Source organism: Lathyrus oleraceus, chromosome 1 (genome assembly GCF_024323335.1).
Source record: "Lathyrus oleraceus cultivar Zhongwan6 chromosome 1, CAAS_Psat_ZW6_1.0, whole genome shotgun sequence".
NCBI classification, from domain to species: domain Eukaryota; kingdom Viridiplantae; phylum Streptophyta; class Magnoliopsida; order Fabales; family Fabaceae; genus Lathyrus; species Lathyrus oleraceus.
The window spans coordinates 31094196-31106941 of NC_066579.1; the positions used below are offsets into that span (position 1 = coordinate 31094196).

General features: G+C 32.6%; 1 protein-coding gene across 3 annotated transcripts; it reads right to left on the reverse strand.

The window, feature by feature from the left end:
- Positions 1-499: 499 nt before the first annotated feature.
- On the reverse strand, positions 500-8425 carry LOC127080914 (putative ALA-interacting subunit 2). Of its 3 annotated transcripts, none has more exons than XM_051021233.1 (9): positions 8074-8425; positions 7336-7514; positions 6389-6450; positions 6231-6305; positions 6003-6119; positions 5102-5172; positions 1821-2118; positions 1043-1332; positions 500-775 (listed from the first exon to the last, which is right to left on the reverse strand). In XM_051021233.1, the coding sequence occupies exons 2-9, from the start codon at positions 7412-7414 to the stop codon at positions 706-708; spliced, it is 1062 nt and encodes a 353-aa protein (XP_050877190.1). In that variant the 5' UTR covers positions 7415-7514; positions 8074-8425; the 3' UTR covers positions 500-705. The 3 variants fall into 3 exon arrangements, with proteins under 3 accessions (XP_050877190.1, XP_050877258.1, XP_050877311.1); XM_051021301.1 differs by having other exon boundaries at positions 500-779; XM_051021354.1 differs by lacking the exon at positions 500-775 and having other exon boundaries at positions 1145-1327.
- Positions 8426-12746: the final 4321 nt, after the last annotated feature.

Below are 12746 nucleotides of genomic sequence, written 5' to 3' on the forward strand. Positions count from 1 at the left end.
GTGATGATGTTGAAGTGTTAAGCTATGATGTTGAAGTGTTATGCTGGAGATACATGCTTTTGATTTAATAAAATATAAATACATATATCAAAGTTAGTAATTAGTTACATTAATATATTTTTCATTATTTCAGTATTTGATTCCATGACCTCCAAAAAAAAATGTGTGTAGACATGTCTTTAGTCTTCTGAGAAATGAAAATGAATTGTAAAAGGTGTGGCGTAGAATTATAGATGATGTAGCACAAAATGATGTTGAAGTGTTAAGCTAAATGTCTCGTTTAAAATATTATAGTAGAGTTTATGTGCTCCTACCATGTTTCTCATCATTACTATCTCACTCATAGGCCAATTTCCATCATAATTAAACCCAAAGATGATTACTCTGCCTTTTCATTAAGAATAAATATAGGGAGCTTCTTCTTTTTTTACAGCTTTTTACAGTACATGTAAAAAATAACATCGGTAGTTTTTAGTTTATGTTCATAAATTCTGCAAGATTGTTTAATGAAACAACTAACTCAAAGATGTTCTGCTCAGCTTTGCCATTTACAATTAAATGCAACAGTTTTTCTAACAAGAACGTGTATTGGAGTTTCACTATGCTGTAACCATGTACCGACAATCAAATACAATAGTTTTTGTTACAAGAATATGTATCTAGAGTTTTCACTTGGAAAGAATTACATGTGTACCACGTACCTTGTCAGCTAGAAATGCTTTTAGAAATGCTTTTCTTATTCCAAGATGAGTGGTGGGCCGTCTCGCCATAAGCTCTGCCTCAAAAAGGAAGCACGGGTAAATATAATCCATACTCAACAGATGTTTGGGAGAATCAGTTTTAAAATAAAGAATAGGAGAATAGTCGTAACATGTTTTCTATGCAAACTACATTACTGGGAATCATTGATGAGTATGCTATGATGTTATAGAAACCAAGTAATAGCAGTGTGAAGCATCCTCCAGGTAGCAAAATGATGAATTAGTGGTCTCAGATGCACAAAAATGAAAAACAAATAGTCAATTATGGACACTATTATTACCTAGGACTTTTCACATGAAGCAATAGGAAGATGATGGAGATCAATATACTAAAGGACCCGACAAATAAATTGGCAAATCCAAGGAAGTCATTTTTTCCACCCAGCCAGCTTGATGTTGACAGAACAATCTTCTTTTTTCCTCCAAAACTGTAAGTGTTATAGTTATTCTTTAGTTTGACTGTTATAACATCATCTTCTTCCAAATCCTCTTCTATTTTACCGTACAACTTTCGGAACGTGGGGAGAGCAGCAGTCCGCATCCAAACAATGAGATCTTCTTGATCACTAAGCTGAAATACAGAAATCAGAATGGCCAACAGGGGAAATAAAATAACATAATATAACACTCATTAGAATCAGCCCAGAAGAAAAATTTTATTACAGAAAAATCAGTATCAGTAGATAAAGAAGAATTGCACTGAAAGCTAGACTGGAAACAAATAAGAAGATACAGAAATTTATTTCAGTGATTTGATTGTGTGAAGAAGAAAACCAATAAAAACTTCGTTACAAAAGTGGATCAAATAGAAGCTAATTCAGCTCAAATACCATTACAAACTATTGGGATGAACCAACATTAATAACAACAAGTGAATAACACTTATAATTTTCAAATTAGTGGGAATCAAAATCTTAACTACCAGGAAATTTCTTAAATAGGCGAAAATTAGGCAAAGGTGTTGAGGAAAGGTAAATAACAATGTTTTTAATCAAAACAAGTTGTCACACAAGAAAGGATGACAAAAGTCAAAATACGATTCAAAAGCTCAGAACTTACTGGAATACTAGGATCCAGCTTTGCACCTCCAGTCAAGGTACCATTCTGAAAATTTAACGGGTAAACATGCTTTCCAAATTTGTGATTACGATCACTCTTCCATGCGATGCCTTTCCTATTAACCTTCAATTCCGATGGTCCACGACTGAACTTATAAGTATCATTAAATAAACTCCATGCTATCAACCCGCAAGGTACAATGGGAAGATCATTAGAAGACTCTAAAGGTCTACACGAACTGCTATCATTGTATCCAAGTCCGTCTAAGAGCTGCCGATCACTTCTACTTTTGACATACCTGAACAAATTGTGAATATTTTTGATTGAGCAAGATAAGTAAATGTATGAAGTTGAAAGCAAATCCAGGAGGGTTTATAATTTTGGTGGAAATGAATAGACGAATTAAGATAAACAAAATTATAAATCTTGACTAGATCATAAATGCTTTTCGACACAGTACATGATATAAGTTCAAAGACAATACTGTGACATGCTAGCAATAATTTTCAAAATTCGGCAACTGGTGGGTGATATGCCGTTCAACTTAAACAATGGGTAAATAATTTAAGGAGATAGATTTCTAGAAATTTAAACTTGAGGGAAATATACACAAAATGCTTACGAGAAATGTTAGTAAGTCCGAATACAACCTACCAGCAGTTAGATTGTATAAAAGCAAGAAAACCAATTAGCCGCATGAGAAGACATGCATTAAGCTTTGTATCGAACCTACTTATAGAAGTGTTAGAATCAAATCCTAATATTTATTATTAGGATTAAAATTAGCAAATCATATCAATTAGTGCATATAATAGTCTGTTTGAGACACAATCACAAATTAAACATGATATCCAAGCAGGTTCTGATCATGTGACCAATGAGATTCAACACAGCAGCTGCTGGAAGCAAACCACCAGCCGACGCAAAAAAAAATTACTTTAAGATACTTTTCCAGCTCTTCTGCATCTCCGGAGGCTTGTATTAGACCTTAGGAATTACTAGGAATCAAAACAGAATGTGGTTGCTCTATTCTGTCAGTTACAAGCATATGAGCAGACTTATTAAATGTTATCTGTAGCAGTTAAAGAGTCTAAGAGCAGTCATTAGTATTATTAGAGTAACAATTATTATTATTAGGAGCAGTTACAAAACTTAAGGAGAATAAAAAGGGAAACAAAGCCATGGTCTGGGAGGCTGAAAATTAGAAAGAGGTTATATTTGGGAGGGAGAGACCAAGTTCTCGAATTCTTGGAAGGGAGAGAACCAAGACTCTTCTATCAGCTTGTTAGTTGTTTTCGACTACCCTTTTTGACTATTCAATTTCCGGCGGCACATCTCTTCTCCAAAGTCTATCATCAGTCACCTCCGGCCCCAGCCTGATAATACAATTGTCACTAATCAAGCACGTGAACGACATCATCATCGAGGCAGCCAGGTTCCGCTAGTCGACGAATTTTTTTTCCAACAAGCTGTTTCCTAGCTAGATCTCCACCATTGTGTCATCCTTTCAGCATGCTTTCAAATTCTCCGCTGTGTCATCCTTCTGGCGTGTTCAAAATTTTCTCTGCCATCATTCACTCTTAACCAATGGACATTTTCGTCTGATTTCTGTCATGTGCTGTAAATTCACTGTGTGTCATCAATTGCTTCTCTTTCCTATCGGTGTGTTTCTCTCTGCAATCCAGTTGCGATTCAACTAGTGGCGCCTTCTTGGGTTGGGTTAAACCCATTCTAGAAAACCACAATAGCAACCTTTGTAATCCTACAACAAGCACAACTGTCTTTGCTACAGTCACCACCGGTCGTTCTACAACTTTTTTGCTAAAGCCCTGCTATTTCTATTTTCTCTACATTACATCCTCACTGTAACAAGTTTAAAGCTTAAGTTTTAGCTTGAGAGTGTTAGAATCAAAGTCTAATAGTTATTAATAGGGTTATAATTTATTATTAGGATTAGAATTAGCAAATCATATCAATTAATATTTTATTGTATTTATTCAATATGCTAATGCTATTATAAAAAGAGGTGAGTGTGGTCTGTTTTAGCCACACAATCATTAATTCAACAAGTAACAACTTGAAGTACATGATTTCCAATATTTGGAGAACCGGTAAATGATACATCTACATGATATCCACGGAGATGAAGTATGGTAGGCACTTAACCCATAGATTCCACAACCAAAACCTACCTCTGGTTATATGAGGGACGAACTTCGAAATTTGGACTAGTGGGGACAATATCATATGCTATAAATGTTTATATAAAAATACATTGATACATCAATGATAAAATAATAAAATCATTATCATTAAGCAAAAAGGTAGAGATTACAAAAACTAAATAATATACTAAAAAAATGAAGACATCTCAACATTTATAAATTATAATGGCTATTTACATATCTTTTATATTTTGAAATTTTTGTATGATAATTTCATTTTCAATACTATAAATATATTTTTTTCTAATTTCTCTGTATGTGACCAAAACCATTCAACAATTCATCTCCCGACTGCTCATTTGATTCTTCACAAAGTTAAAAGCAGAGAAACTCATATCAACTGTGTCACAGTTGCTACATACATGTAAATATATCATCGGATATGCAATATTTTTCTAGTTTCCACAATATAAGTTGTTTTAGCCAAAAGAAAATTGTCTCATTCTATATATCGTTTTACAATATCAATGAAGTGTTATTTTTATTTTTCTAGCTAACTATTTATTCCTATCCCCTTCTTCAGTTCTAGTAATTTCTCTTTCTCATACCATTAAGAAATTAAGGGTAATTTTGTAAAGGAAGTCATAATTTCTCATACAAAACTAACTACGTTACTTAATTTGCATGCCATTTGCTAATGTGACATATATTGTGGGATGGAGGGAGTAAGAGCGTCGAATACTATTGACAACAACTTGATATACTTTAAAAAAGACTAACCCCTATTAGGATACAAAACTTCTAATCCTAAATAAACATGAAGATAAGCAAACAAATCATTATAATACTTAAATAATAGAAAATAATTCTAGGAGATAATCTAAGATTACAAACTGGTTTAACAAAATAAAGATAATATTTTTACACAATAACTTGTACATCTACCATAAACAAACAAAGCGAAAGGAAATAAATGCGAGTGACAAAAAATAACTTGAAAATAGCATTGCTTCATCAAAACAATACATATTTTCCTTTAAAAAATGAAAAATAGTGCATATTTATTTCTGTTAAAAGACTTCAACACTGTAGTGAAAAGGAAATAAAAATCCTTACCGTCGATGGTTCTGGTAATAGTTATCAAGTTGATAATAGACATAAATTGGCGCTTTCATTGACTTAGGTACCTACAAACAAGTTGTAACTTTGAGATACAACCAAGAAGCACTAAAAAGATCAACTTCATAAATATTAATTTCAGAAAAGATATCTGCGGTTTAGTACCCAGCCCAAAACTTTATTTTAGAATTAAACTAGAGGAAAATCAAGTGATAAAAGTGCTACACATCTTTACCGCACTGCACACTTTCCAGCTAGAGGGGTTTGATAGAAATAGAATATAACTCATGTATCACTTTCCAAGTATAACTAAAATTCATTGTATCATCAGGTTCATAGCATTCTTAGACTCATTGTACCATAAGTTAGGAGTAAATGCTAGTTTTAGTTTCTAATATTGTAAATTGTACTTATCATGTATTTAAATAGATGTTTTTGTTGAATGTGTTACTCAAGAACTGAGGAATTCTTATGATGTTTCTTCTCAAGTTCCCAAGTAAAACAATTGAGAAACAATGACAAATACTTTTGAAAAAGAGGAAATAGATGATCAGGAATATAAATATTACATGTTTCCATCTAGAGTGCAGAAGATAAAATTTAGAGTAGTTTCAAAACAGCCATGAGAGCAAAATCATTGTCTATTTCTTCTAAATTTGTTTTCCAATTAAAAATTCAATTAAAACTAATCATAATAGGCATAGCCACAGAAACAGCAAGAGAGGTTTGCAAATCTTGTGGCAGCTTCCAGAGATCATAAGGGGGAAGTCAATCACTATTTAAATACAGAAGGAACAATGTCATGCCACCAATTTCTTATATAGCACTATTTGCACACAACTGAAACCTGAAGCAGTAATCCATGAACAATGTAAATAAGTGAAAAATGAATTGTCACCTTCATGAATCGCGAACAGTTTTTGGGGATTGAGTCATCTTTTACATATGCTACCTTGTTACCTCTATATTCTTCGGGTACACAATCATTGTCATATCTGTCCACAATTTCAACAACCTACATATCCATTGGTCAAAAGAAATATCACAATAAGCATATGGATAATGATTTGAAAGGAAAAAGATAAAGAAATTGCATCGCATTAATGTAAGAAGAAATGGTATATACACTATACGACGCACGAAGTGTAACAATTCCAACAGGAATAAAAATTAAACCCATCAACAGAAATGTAGAAATGACCTGCAAAGAAAATGATTCGGAATTAGAATGCACATTTTTTAGAAAGGCATCATAAAATATTCAAGGATTGTAAAAGAACTAACTGCTGCAGGTGTAAGGACGGGTTTACATGCTGGAAGGTTCTGCTGTGTAAACTGATAGAGTGCTGCAAGACCACCACAAATGGCATTAAGTACAAGTTCTAATTAAAAGGTAATAAAAAAGGAGACATAAAGGAGTTGCAAAATAAAAAGGCTTGTGTAAGAAAGAAACATCAATTATAACTTATTGGATAACTCTGACTTAGTTTCTAGTCTATCTTCAAATATCATAACAAGTTTTATTCCTTTCCAACACAATCTATTGTCAAGTTGAGAAGAAGAATGTATAAAATGCAAGAATTTTCAAAATGATTGTGCAATTCTTTATATATTAGATCGCAATAATTTGATGATATAAAAAAATCTGAAGTTAGGTTGCAACTTGTGTCGAAGAACATTAAATATGAGTATCTTTTAAGTATATAAATAAATTACTGCAATACAAAATTTTAGAAGTGACTAATGCAAATTCGAGCATATCTCCTATAAGGCTACAACTTATGTTTACAAAAGTTTCAAAGCTTAAGTCAAATATTCAAAACTTTGGAAAGCATCCAACTAAAATTCTCTGGTCAATTTTGAGACTGATGATAACCATACATATCTCCTAAAATTTGATAATAGTTGTAAAATAATATACAATATCAATCTTGTATTTTGGTTCAAGACATCAAGTCGATGCAAGTAAAAAATAATCATTATGTAGCATCCAAATCATGTAAGAGAGACATCTCAATATAATGTCCTGTTATGTTCTCTTCCTCCTACTACAGATCATAAAGGGAAGAAAAGAAAAACATGTGATTTATTTATTAATTATGCAATTGCAACACATCAATATTCAACCAAATCATCTATCGGAAATACTTTTTATGCAGTACCCCAAACATTTTGCATCATAAACCAACAGAAATAGTTGAAAAACAGCCTAAAAAGAAAGTAAAACCCACCACCATGTCGTACAGGGCGTCCTGGAGTTGCCCGTGCACTTGTGCTGCTGGTTGATGAACTGCCTCTGTCGAGATCCATCACTACAGCTTCCCAATTTGCAAAGGTGTCAGTATATCACCACTCACTCACCCAACAAATCAACTACCCAATTTGCACCAGCACTTGCTCTTTTCAAACACTGCATGAAAGCTCAAACAGCAATGAATCAATTCCTCTTGTCATCTTATCTTGAACAAAAACTGGTCCTTATGGTAATTGAAAATAAGTACAACTTAATCTTTAATAACATCCATTGTTGTCAATCGCTATACTCTATTGCTCATCGCATAGTATTTTGTTCAAATTATACAGCGTTAGTATCATAATAGCCACTATTTGTCAATGCGCTGTACTAAATAGCTTATCGAAGAACAAGGTGATTTGTTCAAACTCTACAATGCTGTAGCCGCTAATCGACAACATGGATAATATCTCAATTCCAATTTGCAAGAAAGCGATACCAAATTTCATAAACAGGTAAAACCTAAGTTCATGAAGAAAAAGCAACAACATAGAAACTCAAACAGCTGATTCTATGCCTAACAAGAACGATGCATGCATCAAATTGAGCCTACGAACAATTCAAAAAACCGAATAAACAATAGATTTTTGAATTCTAACTGAAGTCTAATCATCATCAACAACAGAACAAAAATATAAAAAAAACGCGAAGAGAGAAAGAGACAAAGATATATTACCTAGGGTAGAATTTTGTGCAGATCTCAGAGCGAGCGGAATGGAAGAATCGAAGAAGATGGAAGAATAGGTAATTGAAGTATGCGTAGTGCACTACAAATATTCTTGGCTTCGAGAGATGATGGCAACACCGAAGAAGTAAGAGCCTGTGTTTTGAACGAAATATTTTCGTCTTTCAAGGTTTCGTCGTTGTTTTTGTCAAATTCCACACGCTACGTTCGATTTGGTGGTGCGATTGAAATCAAAATCATTGTTAGTTCCATTCATTCATTCAATTAACTTACCAGTAAAAACTAAAGTTTTGTAAAGAAAAAAGCTAAAAATTTCCGTTAATTGTCTTTGATTCAAGGGATTGTCTTATGAAAATATTTTTATGGGATTGTTTTTATTTATTAATGAGGAGATATTCTTAAACTAAATATGTTTTTTTTTTAGAAACCGTTAAAAATTATTAGATTTAATACCTTATTCATTAGAGTATCTCAAATAAGGGTAGTAAAACCCCTTCCCGTCCGCTAAAAAAATTACGGAACGGATAAGCTTGTCAAATGAAATTATGGTTAAAAATTTAGTTCGTTTTTCCAAAGTGACAGGTTAGCGGCAGAAGATTTACCCACCTATTTTTTTTAATTATTTCTTAAATATATTGATAGATTTATTTTTACATTTAAATTAGATCTTTTACTCATTTTTTAAAATAATTTTTTATAAAATATCTTTTTAACAAATTTTATTTAAAAAAATATTGTATATATTCACAAATAAATATATAAAATAAAATCATCAACAAGTATTCCAAAATTATAGTTCAAATATTAACTTTCAACCAACGAAAATAAATATTTTGAGTGTTTGATAACTAGGTTGATGGGCTGGCGGGCCAACCTGCCTCTTTTTTTAACGGGCTTAAGACGGGATAAATTTAAAGCGGGATAGATTGAGCGGATAGACAGACACAAAATCCCAACTCAATCCGCCATTTTTTGGCAGGTGCGCAGACCGACTCAGAGGATCACGACCGTTTTGCCACCTCTAATCTCAAGAGAGAGAAAATTGTGATTGCTTATCTTATAGTGTGGGTTCAAATTGTCTCATTCCATTTCAGTATTAAGGTTTAAGTAGTTTTAACTATTTTTGTTTCAATGATAATGAAAATGGTAAATAATCAATTTATATTATTTTATTTATACTATATTTTAATAATTAATTTTTAATTGAAATTGACTTTAAAATATTTAATATTAAGTTTTTTACTTTTCAAGTTACTTCACCAAGTTCGATCCCTTAAATTTAAACAATCAATGTTTTCACGTCATCGAATTTCAATGGTAAAAAAAAGTTAAATATCATTTTTGTTCTCTCATCTTTATTTCAGTGTTCATTTTGGTCATTTAACTTTAAAAAAGACTAATTTCATCTCTTATCTCTTCAAACCGTACCACAATAGTCTCTTCTCTAGGTTTGTTAGTCAAAGTCTAAAAAAATGGACCGTTTATAATTAAATATAATTTTAAAATTTATAAATTGGACCATGACAAAAGGTGAATTGCAAAGGTTTTGTCTCATTTCAATTCTACAACTCGAACCCTAGCAGATAAGCCCCATCGAATGAGATCGAAGGTGAAGTGGAGAAGCGAAATCGAAGGTGAAATCTTGGGCGAAATCAAATGAAAGACATTTACATACCATTGTTGACAACGGTTAGTGATTAGGTTTACTAGTAAGTCTGGTAAATGTTAGTTGAATTTTTAGGGTTTGTAATGTTATCTATGTTAGGTGTTAGATTTCTATGCATGCAGTTGTTAAATGTTTAGTTATTCAAATGTTAGGGTTTATTGTTTGATATTTTATTAGTTAACATGATATAGTGAAATAAGAACCCATTACAATTTCGTGTTTGCTGGAAAATAGGTAGAAATGGAAGAATATTTGCATCTGGTAATTCATCATGATGGTGAATTCATGGATAAAGATTTAACTGAGAACGAAGTAGGAAAAATTATGGATTTAAAATTGATGTAGACAAGTGGAGTTCTTTTGAGTTAGTAGGTGTACTCAAGAAATTAGGTTATACTAAAATAGAAACAATATATTACAAGGACCCTACGGGTGGGATGAATGTTTTGGTTGATGAAAAAAGTGCATTAAATATTACTAATCTTTGTATGGTGCATCTAAGTGTTAATATCTATATCCAACACCCCTTGTCTCAGCCTGAATATTATAAGGGTCCCATTGACGATGAAGTAAATGTTAATGATGAAGAGTATGTTAATCTTGAGAAAGAATAATTGATTGTTAAATTGTTAATGTTTGTGAGGTGCATAATGATGATGTAAGTTCTGATGACAGTAAGGATGAGAGCTTCAATTATGATAGTGCTTTAGAAGTAGCATTTGATGATGACTCTGATGAGAATGATGATTTTATGGAAAAGGGATTTGAGAATCTCATTGATTATGACCATGATCAAGATGGAACAAGCAAAAACAAAAAAATGGGAAGAGAATAAATGAGCATCTAAAAGGAGTGAAAATGAGAGTGAAGAGTTGGATATTGGATGTGAGAGTGAAGTTAGCAGTGGAGCAACCAAGAAGAAGTACCCAATGCTCAAGTTGCAGAAATACATGGCAAATATCAAATGGGAGTTGGGAACCTTTTTTAGCACCAAAGATGCTTTTAAGGAAGCAATAACAACATATGATGTCCAATCTTGTAGAAAACTTAAGTTTACAAAAAAAGACAACAAAAAGGTTAGGGCTGGATGTAAGGAAAATCGTGATTAGGAAGTATATTGTGGCAAGTTGCCAAAGAAGGAATCTTGACAACTAAGAAAAGTGATTGATAGTCATAGTTGCAATAGAGAGTATACTGTCAAGATGATGACAACAAAGTGGTTGAGTAAAAGGATTCAAAATTCATTAAAAAACAATCCTTGGATGAAGATCAAGGATATAAAGGAGAAGGCATAAAGCAAGTGGAATGTAGTTGTCTACAAGACTAAGGCAATAAGGGCTAGATTTGCAGCTAGAGACATTTCTTAGGTGATTTCACTAGGATTTATGACTATTGTCATGAAATTTTGAGAATAAATCTTGGGTCAACAGTCAAACTAAATGTGCAGCCGGCTCAAGAAGGAATTGAAGATAGAAGATCTCATTTTATAAGACTTTACATATGTTATGCAGTGTGTAATGAGAGCTTCAAGTTATGTAGACATGTTATAGGTCTTGATGGTTGTTTTTTAAGGGTTTTTGTGGAAGGGATATTATGGCAGCAATTGAAAGAGACACAAATGACCAGATGTTGCCTATAGCTTTTGTAGTTGTGAAGGGTGAAATAAAATATAATTAGACATGGTTCTTAGAGATCTTGATTGATGATATTAAAGGTAGGAGTAAGTGTATTTTCTACACATTCATTTCAGATCAACAAAATGTATGTTGTATTATAGTTTTTCATAATTTTTATATATTATTTTATATTTTTGGTTATGTTAATGTTGTATATTGTGTTGTACTGTAGGGTCTATTACCTGCAATGGATGAGATATTACTTAATGTTGAGCAAAGAGTTTGTGTGAGACACTTGTATAACAAATTTAGGAAGAAGTATCCTGACAAGTTGTTGAAAGCAATCGTATGTCTAAAATCAACTTAACCACATACATGGAAAAGAGAAATAAAGAGAATGAGAGTGGTCAATAAAGAAGCCTTTAAAAACATGTTGAAGACTCCACCTAGGTTTTGGAGTAAATCATGTTTTAGGACACATAACAAGTGTGACTCTATTCTTAACAACATATTTGAAGCTTTTAATATTGTTATTCTTGAACCAATGAGTAAGCCTTCAGTAGGAGATCAGGACATATATCATGGAAAGTCGGGAAAGTAATAGGATGAGGTTTCAAACCTTGGAATATGGTGATGTTTTACCTAATATTTGAAACAAACTGAAGAGAACTAACACATACACCAATTTATGGCTTGTCAGTTAGTTATTATGTATACTTATTCAATTAACCATGTTGTAAAATGCGATATATGTTGATTCAATTAAGCATGTTGTAGGATGTCAGCTGAACACGTCTTTGAAGTCAGGCACATTGAAAATCTTGTAGACAAGTTTTTAGTGAATCTGAAAGAACATGTATGCTCTTGCAGAAAATGGGAACTCGCGGGGCTTCCATGTGTGCATGAAGTATCTTCCATGAAGAGTAGGAATCGCAAGGTTGATGACTAAATCATTGATTATTACAAGAAAGCAATGTATATATTAGTCTAAATCTTGTGATATATCCTATAAATGGATCAAATTTGTGGGCCGGGACAAAATATCCAGATGTTCAACCCTCAAAGTATAGGAAAATTCCTGGAAGACCGAAGAAGAGGAGGAATCTTAAGCAAGAGGAGATTGATGGCTCTGATCACAAAATGAGAAGAACACGATTGATTGTCAAATGTAGTAAGTGCAAGAAGAAAGGTTATAACAAAACTACTTGTAAAATGACATCGATTATTCATCAAACTCAAGGAAGTCAAGTTAATCAACAAACTCATCCAACCTAACCAACTCAAGCAAGTCATGTTAATCAACAAACTCAACCAACTCAACAAACACAAGCTACTTAACAAAGGGCAAAGAAGTTGGGTGTTAGGAGGGCATCAACATCAGG

What these genes read in the sequence shown, in the direction of transcription:
- LOC127080914 (XM_051021233.1), bottom strand. Translation starts at nt 7,414, where the DNA reads ATGGATCTCGACAGAGGCAGTTCATCAACCAGCAGCACAAGTGCACGG. An exon ending in ACGCCCTGTACGACATGGTG is followed by an intron (nt 6,451 to 7,335) that starts GTGGGTTTTACT and finishes GTGGTCTTGCAG; the next exon opens with CACTCTATCAGTTTACACAG. An exon ending in TATTACCAGAACCATCGACG is followed by an intron (nt 2,119 to 5,101) that starts GTAAGGATTTTT and finishes CAATTTGTTCAG; the next exon opens with GTATGTCAAAAGTAGAAGTG.